The sequence below is a fragment of the Chiloscyllium plagiosum genome, unplaced genomic scaffold (assembly GCF_037043375.1).
Source record: "Chiloscyllium plagiosum isolate Xiang-an unplaced genomic scaffold, Cpla_swu_hap1 HiC_scaffold_23, whole genome shotgun sequence".
Classification (NCBI taxonomy): domain Eukaryota; kingdom Metazoa; phylum Chordata; class Chondrichthyes; order Orectolobiformes; family Hemiscylliidae; genus Chiloscyllium; species Chiloscyllium plagiosum.
This window is the reverse complement of record NW_028270161.1, coordinates 30027101-30045973: the sequence shown is the minus strand read 5'-3', so window position 1 is coordinate 30045973 and position 18873 is coordinate 30027101. Positions and strand designations below refer to the sequence as shown.

Below are 18873 nucleotides of genomic sequence, written 5' to 3'. Positions count from 1 at the left end.
CTTCCCTTCACTCCCCCACTCTTTAGTCTAAAGTCCTTTTTACCCTTTTCACTAGAACATTGGTCCCAGCTCAGTTCAGGTGGAGACTGTCCCAGCATTCCAATACTAATGCCAATGCCCCAAGAAAAGGAATTCTGTTTTCCCACACCACTTTTTTAGCCACATGTTTATTTCCCTTATTCTCGCGACCCAATGCCAGGCTGCCTCCTGCACTCACACTAGCTCAGATACTGACCCCTCAGTGAGTTATTTCCTAGATTAGAGTTGGGGGGCGCCTGCTGGTAAGCACTTCACTGCCACGTCTCCGCAGTTGATTGAGGAAGAAACACTTTGGGCCGTTGGCACTGCCAGAGAGCAGGTACCAGCTCAGGGCCAGGCAGGAGGGGTCACCATGGTGTCAGCAGTCAGGGTCTTCATCAACATCTTCAGTCAGACTCAGGAGCAGCAGGCAGGTTTGCCAGGAGCACTGGGCAGCTCAGCAGCAATGGGGTTGGAATCCTGTGCCCAGGTTGGCAGCTGCCATGGAGAGCCAGGTCTATGTTTCAGAGTCTGCTGGATAGGTGCACAGACGTTCACCCCATTACTCTAACCAATTGTACATAACATTAATGGGGAGGAGGACTGTTCCTCTCACAAGGAGACAGGGAATGCTGGTAGAGTTAGTATTGGAATCAGCTTTTATTATCGTGCACTTAAGTACAGAAATACATGAGTGCAGTGAAAAGTGTACAAAGTCGCCATTTCTTAGGTAGGAAGTACAGAATCTTAGGTATAAATTAGAAAAATAAAATTAAAAGTTCAGCTTTACAGTCCTTCCAAAGCAGAGAAAGAGAGGAAGGAAAAAAATAAAAGCAGACAATTCTGCGCTGGACTTCACCTGGAGGCCAGGAGCCCCTCAACTCACTACCACAGATACCATCCGAGGACTGGGGGGAAGTAGAAAGGAAACAATTACATGAAAAAAGGGAAAATAATGTAAAAAATGGACGGAGCGGAGGAGTTCTGGCTCAGGAGCCCTATTCTGCTGCCTCTTTGGATAAATACATACCCAGTCAATGGAGGAATCTCTCTCTCACACACACATACACACACTCTTCCCTCCCCAGGGATCTCCTCTCAGGATATTAAGGAGGTGGCCAGGCTTTCCTGCTCCTGCCTGCCTGCCATCCTGAGCCTGTCCGAGCTCATGTTAAAGAGAGTGCACTTGCCTTTGGGGCAGGCTATACTCGGTATTTCTGGACTCTCAAGACAAAAATGCCCCTGACATCTCCCAACAGATATCTACAGGGCCAATAGGCTCCCTCCACCCTGCTGCCGAACTTGGGATTGCTCTGAGACATGGTGAGTGGAAAGAATGAAGAAGATGTCCATGAGGTCAGGGAGAGATGTCACTGTAAATAAGCTTTCACACTTGTGAATATGTGTTCTTTTTCACCATCAGCTGAGGGGGTGTGAGTCTCTGTCTAACTGCAACTGCAATGTTGAAGGTACAGAGTCCACCCATCAATAGTGCTACATTATAATCAATGGTCCAAGGTGTGAAATGAGTAGCTCCAGCACCATATCCAGGTAGTGGGTAGTTGTCAGGTGACTGAAGCTTTTGCAACTATGTTCATCTTTCCAGATCAGCAAAAACTGCTATTGTATCACAGATGTTCATGGGATTTACTTGTTATCTTGCATGATTTGGTTAGGAGGGCTTGGGGCAAGGATTTGTTCTGCACTCCTGCAGACAGTCAGTTAATGCCTCCGGTTCACACAGCATGTATGTATCTCTGGTGTATTTCAGCTTCAGTGATTAGGTGTCTGTGCAATGCTGATACCCTTTGAAAGTCTCCCATTACTTGAAATTGATGCGCTCTCTCTCTCACAGAATGAAGCACTTCAGAGCCCCCTCTGACTTTGTGCACTTGTTATTTATAGTATGATGGACAATAACAGCACTTGCTCCTCCAGCAATGAGTCTTGGGCTCCACCTTACTGTCTTGGTGAATTCCCCAAAATAAACACCCCCTTCCTGGTAGCCCTGCCCATTAATCACACTGGCTGTGCATTTCCTCAAGACCCCACCCAAGTCGTCTATCAAAATTTTCACCTATCCACTTTACATAGCCAGCCCCATTAAATAAACATGGCACATCTGATAGAGCACTGAGTCCCATGAAAGCCAGATTGCTGCTTATGGAAATTAACCCCAACTCCCACATGACCTGTTTTCCATCCATGCTCCATCATCCCCTCCCTTTATTTGCCCACCTTTAGCACTGTCATCCCTTCTACACCCCAGCATTCTGACTTCAATCCCCACACTTATATTCCCCAGCCTCACTGGCCCAGCAGTGGCCCTTTGACTAGCATGTTGCCTAGCTTCGTGTCTGCACTAAAGTGCAAGGGAAGGCAAGGCTTCATGAGGCTTTAAGGTGCAGCTGAGGAGATACAGTGCTAAAATGCAAGGCAAGGCAATGGCAAGGGAAGGAAGGCAAGATAGGGATGCTGTCAGATTCCAGGTAAGAAAGTGAGCAAGCAAGCAACCCTGGGATGTGGCCTTGTCCAATCTGTGTGCTGGTTATCTGTCCTTGCACACAAAGTGTGTGCGCAGCAACATTCCAATGAGAAGAGCTGGAGAACTCCAAGCTACATGTGTAAAGTGACAAAGTGTACTATAAGTGGTTCGGAGATGTGCCATGATGGTGTGGAGAGGCAGGCACATGTTGGATGCCACTGTTTCAGATTATATGGATGTGCAGCTGATTCCCATTGATTTTGATGCCATTTGTCAAAGATGGAAGTCGAGAGGAGCATGCTGGTGTCACTAGTTACCCGCTTGAGTTTTCATAGTGGGTATTCTCAGCATCTAGTTTCCATTTTGTAGATGGGAGAATGCAGCAGTGCATATTAATGAAGTGAGATTCAGTCACAATGAGGGTCATAATGAGCAATAATTCCTATTAATAGGCTTCTTGCTGTTTCCTAGTGTGAAATTGGAGGGGTTAAGAGAAGATTAGCTTCAATCCAAGGTAATAGCCTGCTTGATAGGAATTTCTAAATACTAAAGGCAACTTAAAAGAGCTCAAATGTTCTATACTACAACTTCAATTAAAGTGATCACACACAATTTTAACATATTGACAAACAGATGTTCAAAGTATTTTTAAAACCACCTGAATTCTATTTAGCCAATGCAGTTTTGATGTTGTGCTAACAATGTTATAACTGTGAGCCATAAGCCATGGAACAAGTGTAAAATCCATTTTTCCTCTCACAGATGTTTTAATGGCCTCCTTCATTTTGCAGTTACTATAAATGTCTTTTATTGTCTAGAATGACATAGGAGGTCAGCGCAGTCTTGTCAACAAATGGACAACATTCCTAAAGGCGCGATTGGTGTGTTCAGTGATAGATGATGATGGCACTGAAACTCACTTTGATGAATTACGTAAGTAAAAGATATTGTAACTCTATTTTACATATTGTGTGCTTTATTATTAAATCTATCATGCTGGACTATACCTTCTTATAGGTGTTCCTCAACAATAGTGGGTGGCACGGTGGTTAGCACTGCTGCCTCACAGCGCCAGAGACCCGGGTTCAATTCCCGCCTCAGGCGACTGACTGTGTGGAGTTTGCACGTTCTCCCCGTATCTGCGTGGGTTTCCTCCGGGTGCTCCGGTTTCCTCCCACAATCCAAAAGATGTGCAGGTCAGGTGAATTGGCCATGCTAAATTGCCCGTAGTGTTAGGTTAGGGGTAAATGTAGGGGTAGGGGTATGGGTGGGTTGCGCTTCGGCGGGGCGGTGTGGACTTGTTGGGCCGAAGGGCCTGTTTCCACACTGTAAGTAATCTAATATTACTTGCCTTTGTTACAAGTGTCAAATATTTCTTGCATAATGTGCCGTCTGGTGGTATAACTGCTGTAAGGAAACTCCAGCAAGAGTTACGATCTGATCTCCTGAGTAGAGATACTTTTCCCATTACTATTGTTACATCACCCTTCACAGTCACAGCTTTTTGTCCTCTTTTTTTCCATTCTGCCTGCCCTTTGAAATGTTGCAACACTGGAGTATTTATTTTCCAACTATGGTTACTTTATAGTCATTTCCCTAAAATGATGTTTAAACCAAAACCATTTATCTCTTTGTTGCTACTTTATCTATCTTATAAAGAAGACTTTTAGAATTTCAATGTATTCAGAAAATGAGTCTTTAATCTTTTTTTACGGTTGTATTGATCTTATTTGTATCTGCTTCATGAATGAAGCTCATATCCTGTACCCCAGTTCCTGTTTTTCTTTAGCTACAAGGTGATGTTTTTAACCTTGCACTGAGCAGGCATCACAACCTTCAAGATACCAATTCCCCTGATTAGGCTTTACCATGTCACTACCACATTCTTTTGCACTCTCCCCAACTGCAATATGGTGCGATGGTCAGTTTGCACGGCACTCTGCAATTCTCGTTCGCATCCGTATTGCAAGCAAATGTCTTGCACCCGTTGATCAATGTGAAGGACAGAATTTCCTCCATCACTAAATCTCCAAACCTGCCTGATGAAGGGCTTTTGCCCGAAACATCGACTCTCCTGCTCCTCGATGCTGCCTGACCTGCTGTGCTTTTCCAACTATCCCAACTATCCCAATAATCTTTTATTCCCTTACCTAATGAGAATCTAACTACTTCTGCCTTAAAAATTCTCATTGATCTGCATTCACTGCCGTATGAGACAGAAAGTTCTGAAGTTGCACAACCCTGTGAGAGAAAAATTAGTTTCCTCATCTCTGCCAAAAAGTGTGGCTCCTAATTTTAACACAGTGTCTCCTCCAAGCCAGTCAATCTTCAATCCAGGCTAATATGTTCCCCTGGACACCACAAGCTTCTATGTTTCACAATATCATCGATATGGCCCCTTATCAGTTCAATTCCAATGGCAGGATTTCTCAGCAAATTTCAGGACTATCCTGTCAGGCTCAAACAGGAAGGTGAGGGAGGTGGAGGTGCAGATGCCTACAATATGAGAAGAACAATAACATATCTGTGATTTTACCCACATTTCCCATTTATAGGCCAGCAGATAGGTAGCTGTTTAATTAAGAACATGGGATGATCAGCTGTCAAAGCTAGAGGGCCAATTGTGTAGACATGACACTAACATTACAAGCAGGGCTACATGATTCAGCAGAGAGAGCTGGAAGGAAATAGATATTCTAATCTAGTGGGAAGAGTATATGTGCATAGATTAAGCTTTAAATAAAGAGTTCTTGCAGCAAGTTCCAGGGTCCAGCTGCATTATTTTGGGAGGTCAAACAGATTAGGGCTCCAAACATACAGCACAACAAACAGGAGACCCTCCAGCACGTAAGAACGAACAGGATGTCTTTCATGGTAAGTCACAGATAAGGTGCCCCAAGATGGTGACTCTATGTGCAAGCTCTTTAGATCTAAAGCTTGAAAAGCCAGGTATCGGGGCAGCGTGTGTCCACAGCTGAAGACAGACAAAGAAGGAAGGCAGTCACCCTTTCCTCTATACCTGTCTGGCGTTTGAGGCCAGCCAAGGACCAATCCAAAATCCAAACTTTCTCATTGTTAGAAATCTTGTTAACTTGCATTTTAGATTTCGGTTTTGAAAGGCTGTTAAATTTGGATGATGGCAATTATTAACTGAAGAAAAATCCTTCTATTATTGTTAAAATCAGAGCAAAAGATCTGGGGTTTTTTTTCAGTACAAATGTAAAGATTTTCACCTTTGGTAAAATGCACTGCAGCCCTTCAAGTTTAATAACAGGAGCCTTGTGTTTTGTGAAGAAACAATCCACCTATTCAGATCCTTTCCTTCCATTTCAGTCGGAAGATTTATCATTTTGGAACACTAGAGAATCCCTGATGGGAATGTTTTCAAAATCAACAAATGACTAATAATTGCATTTTTTTTCTCTCAGAGGATGTATTTTTATTAGAAACAGAATATCCCAAAAGCCTCCTTGTCTATGGACTGTTCACCTCTTCAAGGTAATGCTTAGTTCAATGTCTTTAGTCTCACTTCCTTTTACTTTGATTTTATCCTGAAGGGGCTTTTATTGCATTTTCATTTAAAAGCAATTATACCATGATGTTAAACACATTAAAGTGATCACTAACAATGTATTTTTATTACAAGATAATTTATGTGCCTGTAGCTGACCAGAACAGACTTCTTTTTCAAAATGAAAATTAGTTGTCTTCTGAATTGCGTTTTTTGATGTTGAACAAAATAGTTAAGAGTTACATGCAGTGTTAACCAATACTCAATCATATTCTTTATTCATGAATAAATGTGATCTTCAGATAAATATTTGCATTTATGTTCTGTTCAGTTGTGAATGGTGGTGGACAATTCAATAACTAACAGAAGGAGGAGGCTCATCCTTAATGATGGAAAACCCAATACATTAGTGCAAAAGACAAGGCTGAAGCAATTATAGTCATAGAGTCATAGAGTCATAGAGATGAGCAGCACGGAAACAGACCCTTCAGTCCAACTTGTCCATGCTGACCAGATATCCTAACCCAATCTAGTCCCATTTTCCAGCACTTGGCCCATATCCCTCCAAACCCTTCCTATTCATATACCCATCCAGATGCCTTTTAAGTGCTGAAATTCTACCAGCTTCCACCACTTCCTATGGCAGATTATTCCATATAAACACCACTCTCTGTGTGAAAAAGTTGCCCCTTAGGTACCTTTTATATCTTTCCCCTCTCATCCTAAACCTATGCCCTCCAGTTCTGGGCTCTCCCACCCCAGGGAAAAGACCTTGTCTATTTTATCCTATCCATGCCCCTCATGATTTTGTAAACCTCTATAAGGTCACCCCTCAGCCTCCGACGCTCCAGGGAAAACAGCTCCAGCCTATTCAACCTCTCCCTATATTTCAAATCCTCCAACCCTGGCAACATCCTTGTAAATGTTTTCTGAACCCTTTCAAGTTTCATTTTCAGCCAGAGTGCTAAGTGAATACGAACTCTTGGCCAGAGGTTCCAGTATCACAGATGCCAGTCTTCTACTAATTTCATTCACTCCATGTGATATCAAGAAATGTCTGAAGGCATTGGATGCTGCAATGGCAATGGCCTCTAAAAGCATTTCTTCTGGTATTATTGAAAAGATATGCTCTAGAATTGGTAACACCCTAACTTACGCTGCTGCAGTACAGCTGTAACATTGATATCTACCTGACAATGCAGAAAATAGCCCAAATAGATCCCACAAATGCAGTCTGAACAATTATTCTCGATCAGCATGCTCTTGATTCTCAAAAAACTGATGGGAGGCGTTGGTAACACTATATCGCAAAACACTTAATCACCAAAGATCTGCTCACAAATGCTCAATTTGGGTTCCCAACAGCCCACTCAACTCCTGACTCCATTAGAGCCTTTGTCCAAACATGGATTAAAGAGCTAAGTTGAAGAGGTGAGGTGAAGAGAACTGCCCTTTGACATCAATGCAACATTTCATCGCAAGTGGCATCAATCAAAAAAAATTAAGGCATTGTGCATCAGGAGAAAATTCTCCATTAGATGGCTCACACCTGGCACAATGGGAGAGGATTATTGGATTATTTGAGGTCAGTCATCTCAGGTCCAGAATATCATCACAATATTTCTCTGGTTAGCTTCCTAGGCCCAATCATCAACAGTTGCTTCATAAATGACTTTCCCTCAAACATAAGGTCTGAAGTAGATTGTTCACTGATGATTGCATAATGTTCTGCACCATTTGCGATTCCTCAAATAATGAATCAGTCTATGCCAAGACCTGGAAAACCTTCAGATTTGGGCTGATAAATGACAAGGAACAATAACGCTACACATTACCAAGCGAAGACCATCGTCAACATGAGAGAATCTAACTATTGCCATTTGATGTTCAAGGCATTACCATGATTGAATACCGCAGTATTAGCATTCTGTAGATCATCACTAACCAAAACTGAACCAAACAAGCCATATAGACACTGGCTGCAAGGACAGGCTAAGAATTCTGATTCATCTCCTGACATTTACAAGCTTGTTTACCAGCTACAAGGCACAAGTCAGTGGTGTAATGGAATAGTCTGCATTTGCCTGAATAAGTGCACCTTCAACAACAACTAAGAAGCTTGAACCAGTAAGAACAAAGCAGCCTATTTATTTGGCACTACATCCACCACCGAAGACATCACTTTCTCCCTGAGCAGCAAACTCTTAGTCAGGTGTACAATCTACAAGATGCACTAAGTTACTGTACTGCAATAAGTCACCAAGGTGACAGCAACTTTCAAATTCATGGCCTTTGACACCTGGAAGAACAAGGGCATAAGACAAATGGGAACACCACCATCATCATGTTCCCCTCCAAATCACACAATTCTGAATTATTTGAACGTAGGAACAGGAATATATCGTTTAACTCCTCAAGCTTGTTCCATCATGCAATGAGATCATTAGTGATCTGTGGCCCAACTCCATATACCTTCATTTGGCCCATATCCCCTAATGCTTGCAACAGGACTTGAACCTGCAATCTACTGATACCACCCAATTAATATGGAAGTCAGACACCTTGTTATCGTTCCTTGTTGTCGCAAGGTCAAAATCTTGGAACTCATTTGCTGATATCACTGTGTTGTGTTGGCACCACATGATTAAAGAAAACAGCTCACAACCACCTTCTCAATGACAATTCTTCTTCTTCTTAAGTCGTCTGTCCGAAGGCATACCCATTGCTCTGATCTCTACCATGGATAAGGCAAGGAGAGAGCTCTTAAATTTATCCTAGCCAGGAAGGGGATCAAACGCCATATACAGTCTGATCCACACTGGCAGTCCAGCCAACTGAACTAACCGCACCTCTCTCAATGAGTCCAAGTTTCTGTGGCAGCATACAGACTTACTTGCATGTTATCATCTATTGTCACTTGACTGACCTGGAATTGCTTTAACTCTTACCCCTTGCTGTTGGTGTATGTTGGAAGGACTTACATGTCGGTACTCATCCCATTTAGCTGCATTATGCATGCCTTTCTTAGCTTCTACCTCAAGGCAGGGACACTATCCACTGTGATACAAGACCACCCAAGAACAATTGGAATTGGGCAACAAATTGCCATCACTGCTGACATTCTATGAAAGACAAGAAATGATCTCAACCTTGTAGAATGAGTGTTGTTACATTATTGGCATTGATTGTTAATTTATGGTCCAAATATAATACTGCCAGTACAGGTTAATGATGCTTTTATTCATTCATGTATCAAAAGATAACACAACCAATAAATGTTTTCATTTCTGATAAGTTCAGAGAAAACTTTGTTTTAATTTGAATAATGTAATTTTTGTCTCTTAATTCTCATTTTCTTCACAAAGTGTAAGATTTTAATATTTGATGATATTCTTTGTCTCTATTGATATGTGGTACTGAATAAATGCTAGCCAATAAAAATTATATAATCCCTTCTTTTATAATATTCATCACCATTAATTTGGCGTTTCTCCTTCTTCCCATAGCTCAATATTTAAAGGCTCAGCTGTGTGTGTTTATAACATGCTTGACATTCACACTGTGTTCAATGGACCATTTGCTCACAAGGAAGGACCAAATCATCAATATGTTCCATACCAAGGCAGGATTCCATATCCAAGGCCTGGCACAGTGAGTAATAGAGATCTCTGCTACGAAGACCTGGCTTACAAACTAATGCATTCAATTTTAGAAATTACTTATTCATATGTTGAATTAGGCAGCAAAAGGCCTCAGCAATTTATAAAGGCTTTATTGTAAATCCACAATGTAATAGAAACATCAATTTCCCTTCCCAGTCCAGAAGCAGACACCCTCTGGATAAACTCAACCCTTAAATATGAAAATCCAATGAATTTCACTCATTCTCAACTCTGGCCTGAACTGTCTGAGCTTTAAAGCGATCTATATTTGTAACTCTGACATAGGTCACTGAACCACAAGCCAAGTACTTGCAAACATAACCTAGATTGGCATTTTTGTGCAGCACAGAGGGAGTGCTGCACTGCCGCAAATGCTACTGGCTGGGTGAAATGGCTGAAATGTTGAATCCTTTCACTTTTAACTTGTTACCAGATTTTAAAAACAGGATAATGATTGACAGCTAAAATATTAGAAAATATTAATAATTTAGCAATTTCCCAAATATAGGATTAGCTTTTTGGTACTAGTAAAAGTGTTGAAAAGTTAGTACACCCTTAAAAACTTGGTTATACTTCATTCAACAAGGTTGAACCTCTGTTCAAGATCTTTTAAAGCTACACTGACAGCATAATATCGAATATAGAACAATACAGGGCATGAACATGCCCTTCAGCACACAATGTTGTGCTGAGTATAACACCAAATGAAACTAATTCCTTCTGCTTGCCCTTGGTCCTTATATATTCCTTGCATATTCATGTGCTTAGGCAAAACTTTTCCTGCTCCTCTGCATGCTGCCTGACCTGCTGTCCTTTTCCAGCACCACTCTGATCTAAACTCTCTATTCATGTGCTTATCTAAGAGGCCCTTAAATGCCCTTATCATAACTGCCTTCACCACCACTGCTGGCAGTGCGTTCTAGATTCCTACCACCTTTGAATTAAAAACTTGTCCCTCACGTCTCCTTTGAACTTTCACCCTCTGACCTTAAATGTATTACACATTTCAACTCTGGAAAAATGGTCCTGACCATCATGTATGGTGACTATGTATGCATCTCATAATTTTATAAATTTCTATTAAATCTCCCCTCAGTCTCTGCCATTCAAGAGAAAACAACCTGAGTTTTTCTAGCCTCTCCTTAAAGCTGATACCCTGTAATCCAGGCAGCATCCTGGTAAACCTCTTCTGCCTCCTTTCCAAAGCCTCCAAATCCTTCCTGTAATGTGGTGACCATAACTGAATACTCGAAGTGTAGTCAAACCAAAGTCTTATAAAGCTGCAAAATGACATCCTGACTCTTGTACTCAAATCCACATCTAATAAAGGCAAGCATGCTAATTGCTTCTTTACCCCCCTATCTACTTGAGCAGCCACTTTCAGGAAGCTATGGATTTGAACCCAAGATCCTTCTGTACATAAGCATGGAAGTTCTTATCAACTCCATATATTTCATTCATTGGAGAGTGTGGAGAAATTGGGGTGTGGAGAGACCTGATATGAACCTGCTAGTAAAATCACTGGCAGCAACTCCTAGTCTTCCACACTATTCACACATGGGAATAAAGGACTGTTCCACCTGCCAATAAGGTTATGGCTAATTTTGGATGTGGCCTCATTTCCACTTTATCCTTAAGAATTTTGTCTACCTCAGTCAGCCTTGAATAAATTTAAAGACCCATTATCTCTACCTCCACTACCTCTGGAGAAAGCAATTTTGAGTAACGAACCTTTAGAGAACACAAACTCCAGATCTCTGTCTAAAAAGAAATACTTCTTATTTTTAAACAATATCCCCTGGTTTTCATCCTCCCCACAAGAGGAAACATGCCCCAAGTGTCCACCCTATCCAGTCCCCTCAAAATATCACATGTTTCAATGAGATAACAATTCATTATTCTAAACTCCTATGGGAACAGACCTTTACTCATACAGTCAGAGACTTAAACAGCATGGAAACAGATCCTTCAGTCCAACTCAGCCACATTTGATCTAGTCCCATTTGCCAGCATTTGTCCCTTATTCATCTAAAACCTTCCTATTCATATCCCCATCCAGATGTTTTTTAAATGTTGTAATTGTACCAGTCTCCACCACTTCTTCTGGCAGCTCATTCCATACAAGCACCCATCTCTGTGTGAAAAGGTTGGCCCTCAAGTCCCTCTTAAGTCTTTCCCCCTCACCCTAAACTTATGCCCATTAGTTTTGAACTCCCCCACCCCAGGGAAAAGACTTTGTCTATTTGCCCTATCCATGCCCCTCATGATTTTATAAAACTCTATAAGATCATTCCTCAGCCTCTGATGCTCCAGGGAAAATAGCCCCAGGTATTTAGCTCAAACCCTCCAATCCCTGCAATATCCTTGTAAATCTTTTCTGCACCCTTTCAAGTTTAACACCATCTTTATTATAGCATGAAGACCAGAATTGAACACAGTACTCTAAAAGTGGCCTCACCAATATCCTCAAAAGCTACAATATGTCATCCCAACTCCTGTATTCAAACTTTCTTCTTAAATAAACCTTCAATCTTAGGATTCAGTCAAGTGAACCTTCTGTCAACTGCGTCCTTTTCACATTAGGAAGCCAGAATTGTGCACATTGCTCTAGATGTGATCACATGAATGTCCTGTACAGCTGCAGCAAAACTCCACTACTTTTACACTTCATGGACAGTCTCCAGAGATTGCTGTCAGTGTCAGTAGATTAGTGGAGATGAATACTGACCGTTTCATTATCAGAAACTTTGCCAAGTCCAGACATTAGTTTTCTTGGTGTCTATTGCTGATCAGATTAAAGCTAAAATGGCAGGCATTATCTAGCACACAAAGTTTTCAAAAGCCCAAACTGAACATTCTCAATTTATTTACAACTAAATAAATGCATTAAATCTTTTTTCCTTTGAACTTTAAATCAATCCTTAGTACTTAACTCTGATAATATCAGCAATCTCAGAAATTTCAAAATTCATTCAAGTGCTTACTGAATATTGCTCTTGACAAAAAAAAAAGGATGCATTAAGAACGGAATATTAGGGCTGAGAACATTATGTATTCAACTAAGCTAATCCATCCTTGGCAGTTGTTTTTAATAATGTGTTTTAAACAGTTATTCAGCAGGAATTTTAAATTCTACAGATGTATGCAGATTAAATACATAATTTTTTTTTCTAGTGTTCGGGTCCAATAATAATTAGTAGATTCAAGTTTGATAGGTAATTGACACAGTCTGAATCAAGTAGAGTCAAAATACTCATACGTATCCATTTCCTTCAGCTGGTGTGTGAACATGCATTCCTAAAACTACTCATTAACATAGTATTCCATTAACTGCTATCCAATATCTAAATGTTGCTAAAGGTATTTTTTTTTGTTTTGCCTAACAAACAGAAATATTTCAGGTCTTAAAAGTTACAATATATAAGCAATGTTGTAAACTAGTGAATGTGAGATGTCATTCTGCTTGTTTCTGCCTATAGGAGGAATGTAAATGTAGAAAAGTCAACCAGAAGCTGCTCAACCACATGAACTGCAGATTCTGGAAACAGATTAATTTCTCTATATTATTTCAGTAAATGATCTATATAAGTTGCTTAGATCTAAAGAAGGGAAGAACTACCTAGTAAATAAAAAGGAGATTATTTAAAACCACTTAACTATTTCCAGGAATGCATAAAAATTACAATACAGTGATGAGTTAATTTATCTAAACAGTCCCTGTTAATATTTCCTCTGCACATTTCTGCAGAACTTTGTAAAACCAGTTATTCTTGTGAGGTTTTGTGTTATATTTCCAATACTCTGGGTAGAATGTTCCTGGTCTTGGAGAGATGGACTGGAGGATGATATCAGGAGTAAAACTAGAAACCAACATGCTCGTACCAGCTCCCTGATATGTCCCCACCCTCTAAGAAACCTTGCTAGAGGTGGGATTGATGCAGCCCTGGTTACCTGCTCCACAATGGTGGCTAATTAGAATCAGTAATTAGGTCTGATTAGAGACAACTTGATGATTGCATTGGGATCTTCCCAATAGCGGAGCAACAATCCACTGAGTGACAAGCCCAGCAGTTCCTTGGAGGCAGTGACCTGATCGCAAGATGTGAAGGGGTCAGAGCAGCCTACTGAGTTTGTCAGCCATCCTGTGTTGCAGCCGTGCTAATGAATCCCCTAATGCTGGAACCTACTTGCCATTCCTTCCAGGTGGGTGTCCAGAAGCAGCCTCTCCTTGGCCAGCTCTAGGCAGCTGTCCTCCATAGTGTCGCCACATCCATTGCTCAGTTCCCACCTCGGAATTCATTGTGATGTTGGAACACAACCGACCCAGGAAATGTTCTTTCTCAATGTCAGAGTCGAGAATGTGGTGCTGGAAAGGCACAGCAGGTCAGGCAGCAGCTGAGGAGCAGGAGAATCGACATTTCGGGAATAAGCCCTTCTGCTCCTCGAATGCTACCTGGCCTGCTGTGCTTTTCCAGTACCACTCTCTCGACTTTGATCTCCAGCATCTGCAGTCCTCACTTTTTCCTTTCAATGTCAGAGTAAAGCACTTGCTATCAGACCATGTATAGCACAACCTGATTCAGAATAAAGCTTCCTTGACTTGCCCTGACATTGTGTGTCACCGCAACCTCAAAACCCCATGACATTTTCCTCAGCGCCACAACTAACCATCCTTACTAAGTCTCTTTGAAGTAGTGTTGAAAAATCATGTTAAATTCTTCTGTGCTAGAGGTAATCACTCACGATAAACTCCATGGAAACTATTTAAATAAACTTCATCTAGAGAGCCAGCAGATCTGAAGATTATCTGCCTCTTAGCTTGAGCGGCAATGGATCTTTGTTCCAGAGATAAATTTTAAAAAACTTTGCTATTTAACTCACCATACTGCACTATTCCTACAAGTTTTAATTTTGTTGGGTATACACACTTAACAGTTTTAGTTATGATTATAGTTTAATGAAAGGCTTTGCAAGTCCGTATTACCCCCATCTTTCAGCATCAGACAGCAGAAAGAAAATATTTTAGTCATTCCACAATGACTTTTAAATCCCGTAAAGCAGGGGCTCTTAACATCTGTCACCAAAAGGATAAAAAATACTGTTTCATTCAGTCCTACTTCCTGCTTGTCATCATAACAAGTACTGAAATAACTATACTACCCAGCTGTTCTACACTCCTCTATCTAAAAATATTTCAAATTCCTATTCAAATAATTTAAATGTTTCTCTTCTTTTAAATCTGGATTTTATCAGGTGACCAATTGCTACATTTTAAAAATGCAATATAAACTCTTATTCATTTTGGGCAGAACAAATATTTATAAATCACTGCTTAAAATATCTGGCTGACTTGTAGAGATTGGATTTAATAAATATGTAGATGATTCATGGACATGTACTGTGATCCAAATGGATCTCAGTTGTCATATGTTAGGACTCTGCTAAAAGGTTGGAACTAGTGCATCTCAGAGCATTGAGCTCTGCCTTATCACCATATTTATAGTTAATAACTATTATTTAAAATAAACTTCAAAATTGGGCTTGAACTAAAACTAGATTGCAGCAAGCAAAGATTACCAAAAATGATATAAGTCCAAGTAAGTAAAAACTCCACAAGAATCAAATAATTTTACTTTAAATCCAAGTCTGAGATAACTAAAAAAACAATAAATATTGGAGTTTAATGAAATCGATTTTTTATCTGCTTTGCATTACATTTTATTCTTTAATTGTTAGTGTCCCGGAGGAGCCTTTACACCAAACACATTGTCAACGAAGGATTTCCCAGATGAAGTGGTTGCATTCATCCGAAACCATCCCATGATGTATAATGCTATTTATCCAATCAATAAACAGCCTCTGATTGTGAGGATTAACGCTGATTACAAGTACACCAAGATTGTAGTCGATCAAGTGAGGGCTGCAGATGGAAGATACCATGTTCTCTTCCTTGGCACAGGTAAGATGTCAAAGAAAATCTAAACCCCAACAAGTGTTAAAACCACTGAAGTCATCTTTCTTGTTTTCTTTTAGTTTCAGTTTTGCTGCCAGCATTCTTGCCTCTGACTTCGGAGGTTATGAGTTCAAGTTCCATCTCAATACCTGCAGCAAAACAAAATTTAGGCTGACACTCTTGATAAGTGCAGTACTGAAGGAGTGTTGCACTGTCGAAGATGTTAACAGTGGCCTTCTCAGATAGATTTGAAAGACCCCATGTATTTCAACAAAGTACAGGGAGTTAAGTCCAGTCTGCTGGCCTTTATCTCTTAATGAACATCACAAAACAAATTTCCTGGTCATTATCACAGTGCTGTTTATGAAATCTTGCTATGTGCAAATCGACAATCATATTTATAACAGTATACTGGGATTCCTACTATTTCATAAAAGGTACTGTATAACTGCAAGGTTTAGTTTTAAACCAATCAATACCCCTACTCCTATGCTTCAAAAAAAAACAGGAATACTGGAAAGACTGGCAGTCAGAACAATCTGATCGGTTGTATTCACCATGATGCCACCAACCTTGCCTAAAGGATTCTTCTCTCAACCCAGCAACAATGCTGGGTAGATGGAACCAGAGAGCTGGATGGAGGGCTCTGCCATTGCCTGCTGGGCAGCTGCCGTATACAAGTGAATCCCCTTCCTCCCTCCTTGCAGGCGTGCTGCAATTATCACCCACGAGGATGGTGCTGCAATGTAACAAGGAGCAGCAGTTTCCTCACAAGGGTCGTGTATGAAATCTGCTCCATGTCAGCCACCATTAACCAGGTGATAGATCCTGCTTGCTGGGTCACTTTCCAACAGATTGTTGTCTGTATCTTGGCCATCCTTTCATTTACTTTTTGCCTGCAATTTCTTCAGGATGTCCCTGGGTTAGCTTTAATAAACGTTATGCAGAGGTTCCAAATTAAAGACTTTGGCACCCCTATATCCTTTTAATAGCCTGCATCCTATATGGTCCTGCCGTGAATACTTAAGCTATGGCAACATAATAACTGACTACCAATATAATCCTTCCATACATCCAAATCTACAGGTAAAGCTATGCCTGAGGACCATCCAATTAAATGTAGAGTGCCAGCAGCATATTTCAGTCTTCATAAGACATTTTCAGGTTAGCTGGAGACAATTTTAACTTCCTGAAGAAGGGCTTATGCCCGAAACGTCGATTCTCCTGTTCCTTGGATGCTGCCTGACCTGCTGCGCTTTTCCAGCAACACATTTTCAGCCCACAATTTTAACTTTGACAATAATGCAAAATGAGCAATAGTGAATTGACCATTCAATATACACACATCTTCTTTAACTTTTCAGAATGAAAGGGACCCAATATAGTCTATTTTAACTAGTCATCAGGTTAGTGTTACACTACAGGACTGGGATTGGAAAATCTAAGAACTGATTTAATAATTAATCCAATCATGTTAAAAAAATGATCAATTGTGAATCTGAGTATTCCATTTGAAACAATTTTTATTTTGTAATTTGATTTTTTTAATGTGTCTTTCAGATAAGGGAACTATCCAGAAAATTGTTGTTTTGCCTAAAAATGCATCAACTAATGAAGAACTTATCTTGGAAGAACTGGAAGTTTTTGAGGTTTGACTCTGTATTTTTTATCAGAGCAAATTAAGCAATGTTGGCAGCTTTTATATATCAGGTTGGAATTTATAAAGAAATCTTTCCAAGCTTAACTCAATAGGGTTGGGTAGGTGAAAAGAACAGACTCAGATGCTGTGTAGCAGATTCATGTGGAAATAATCAGGGCTCTCTCTTTTTATATTCAAACTGCTGTTTTAGGTTCAAACCAGAAGACGTACAGAGCGTGCTGTTAATTATACAAGTCCCCAAAGATCTGCAATTTTTCCTTAGGCTGCCAAACCAGTTATGCTTTGAAGTTGAATGCTCTGGATTTATACTCATAGGGTGCGTTCGCATGTTAACACTGTGCAGACTGTGACACGTTGAGATGAAAAGTGCTGCTCATTTATCACATCATTAACTTATTATACTTTTATTAATTCTGGACACAGATTTCAGGCAATTGCAGCCAGTATGCATAATCTTTTAAAAGATAAATAGCGACATTAAATATGGTCGTACAATTCCTTGAAGCTCTGGATCTAATATTCCCCATGATCCGATCTCCTCTGGACCATGTGGAGTCCTGTATTTCTCAGCAACACTTGGATTACTCAGAAAGAAGCAGCTTGGGGTATAACATGTGCCAGCAGTTTTGAAAAGTAATTGGTATAAAAGAGTCATTTGAATGTTCATAAAACAAAATATTCATTTGAAACACAAGTAGATTGCCCTTGTTCCAGCACATGGGCGAGTAGGTTGCCAACTCTGTTTGGCTTCAGTCCCGAAGGCATTATCACATGATCCCCTGCCTCCAATCCTCACACAATAAGCCAAAATGATCATTCTTATGTTACATTGCTCTTCATTAGCTGACTAGATGATACTGGACTATCAGTCGAATGGCGTTTTATCACCATCACAATATTTTCAAGCAGAAACATTTTCAAAGAAAATAAGAAAGCTGTGCATTATTTTTAATGCCATTTTGGTCATTCTTCCATGTAATTTACATTAATGCTTGGAAAGGTAATCTGACATTCCTGGAGATTCCAGAACAATCCTGGAATGTTTTATGAAGTTGTCGGACTTTCAACAGAACCTTCCAAATTTCTCACTTTTGCTTCAGGAGAAAACTTGAAATAGTGGGAGGAATGGCCATTTCTTGTTGTTTATGTTATTTCTCAAGGGATTCTGCTAATCTGACAAACATTCTAGATAAGGGAGTCAAAACTGAGAAGAAAACACAGAATGCTGGAGAAGCTTAGCAGATCTGGCATCATCTATTGGGACAGAAGCAGAATAAACCTTTTGTGTCCAAAGATGATTCGTCAGAACAGAATAGGGCTGAAAAGATGTTTTTTTTTAAATGCCCTTAACAAAGGGAAAAGAGGGCCATTGGGAATAAAATGGTAAGGATGCTCAGAGCAAAAGATAAAAGAGGTTCTAAAGGTGGAAAAGGAGTGATTGAGATGTCATATAGGTGTCAATGGAAGATTTCAATAGCAGAAAATTAGTCAGCTGTGCTGAGAGCAAGACAAAAAGGCATAAATAAGATGCCGTGGTGTGGGTGAGGTAATTGTAATGGAGTTCCATGTTCATGTTCTGAATTC

The 18873-nt window shown here is 40.3% G+C and overlaps 1 protein-coding gene across 2 annotated transcripts in view; it reads left to right on the top strand.

Annotated features, from left to right (window-relative positions):
- Positions 1-18873, top strand: part of sema3c (sema domain, immunoglobulin domain (Ig), short basic domain, secreted, (semaphorin) 3C) — a 171881-nt gene that overhangs the window by 119655 nt on the left and 33353 nt on the right. For both annotated transcript variants that reach the window (XM_043713776.2, XM_043713775.2), the window contains exons 9-13: positions 3322-3436; positions 5932-6001; positions 9521-9665; positions 15413-15635; positions 17190-17278. In XM_043713776.2, the coding sequence (XP_043569711.1) occupies positions 3322-3436; positions 5932-6001; positions 9521-9665; positions 15413-15635; positions 17190-17278 (642 nt within the window). The remainder of the gene's footprint in view (positions 1-3321; positions 3437-5931; positions 6002-9520; positions 9666-15412; positions 15636-17189; positions 17279-18873) is intronic.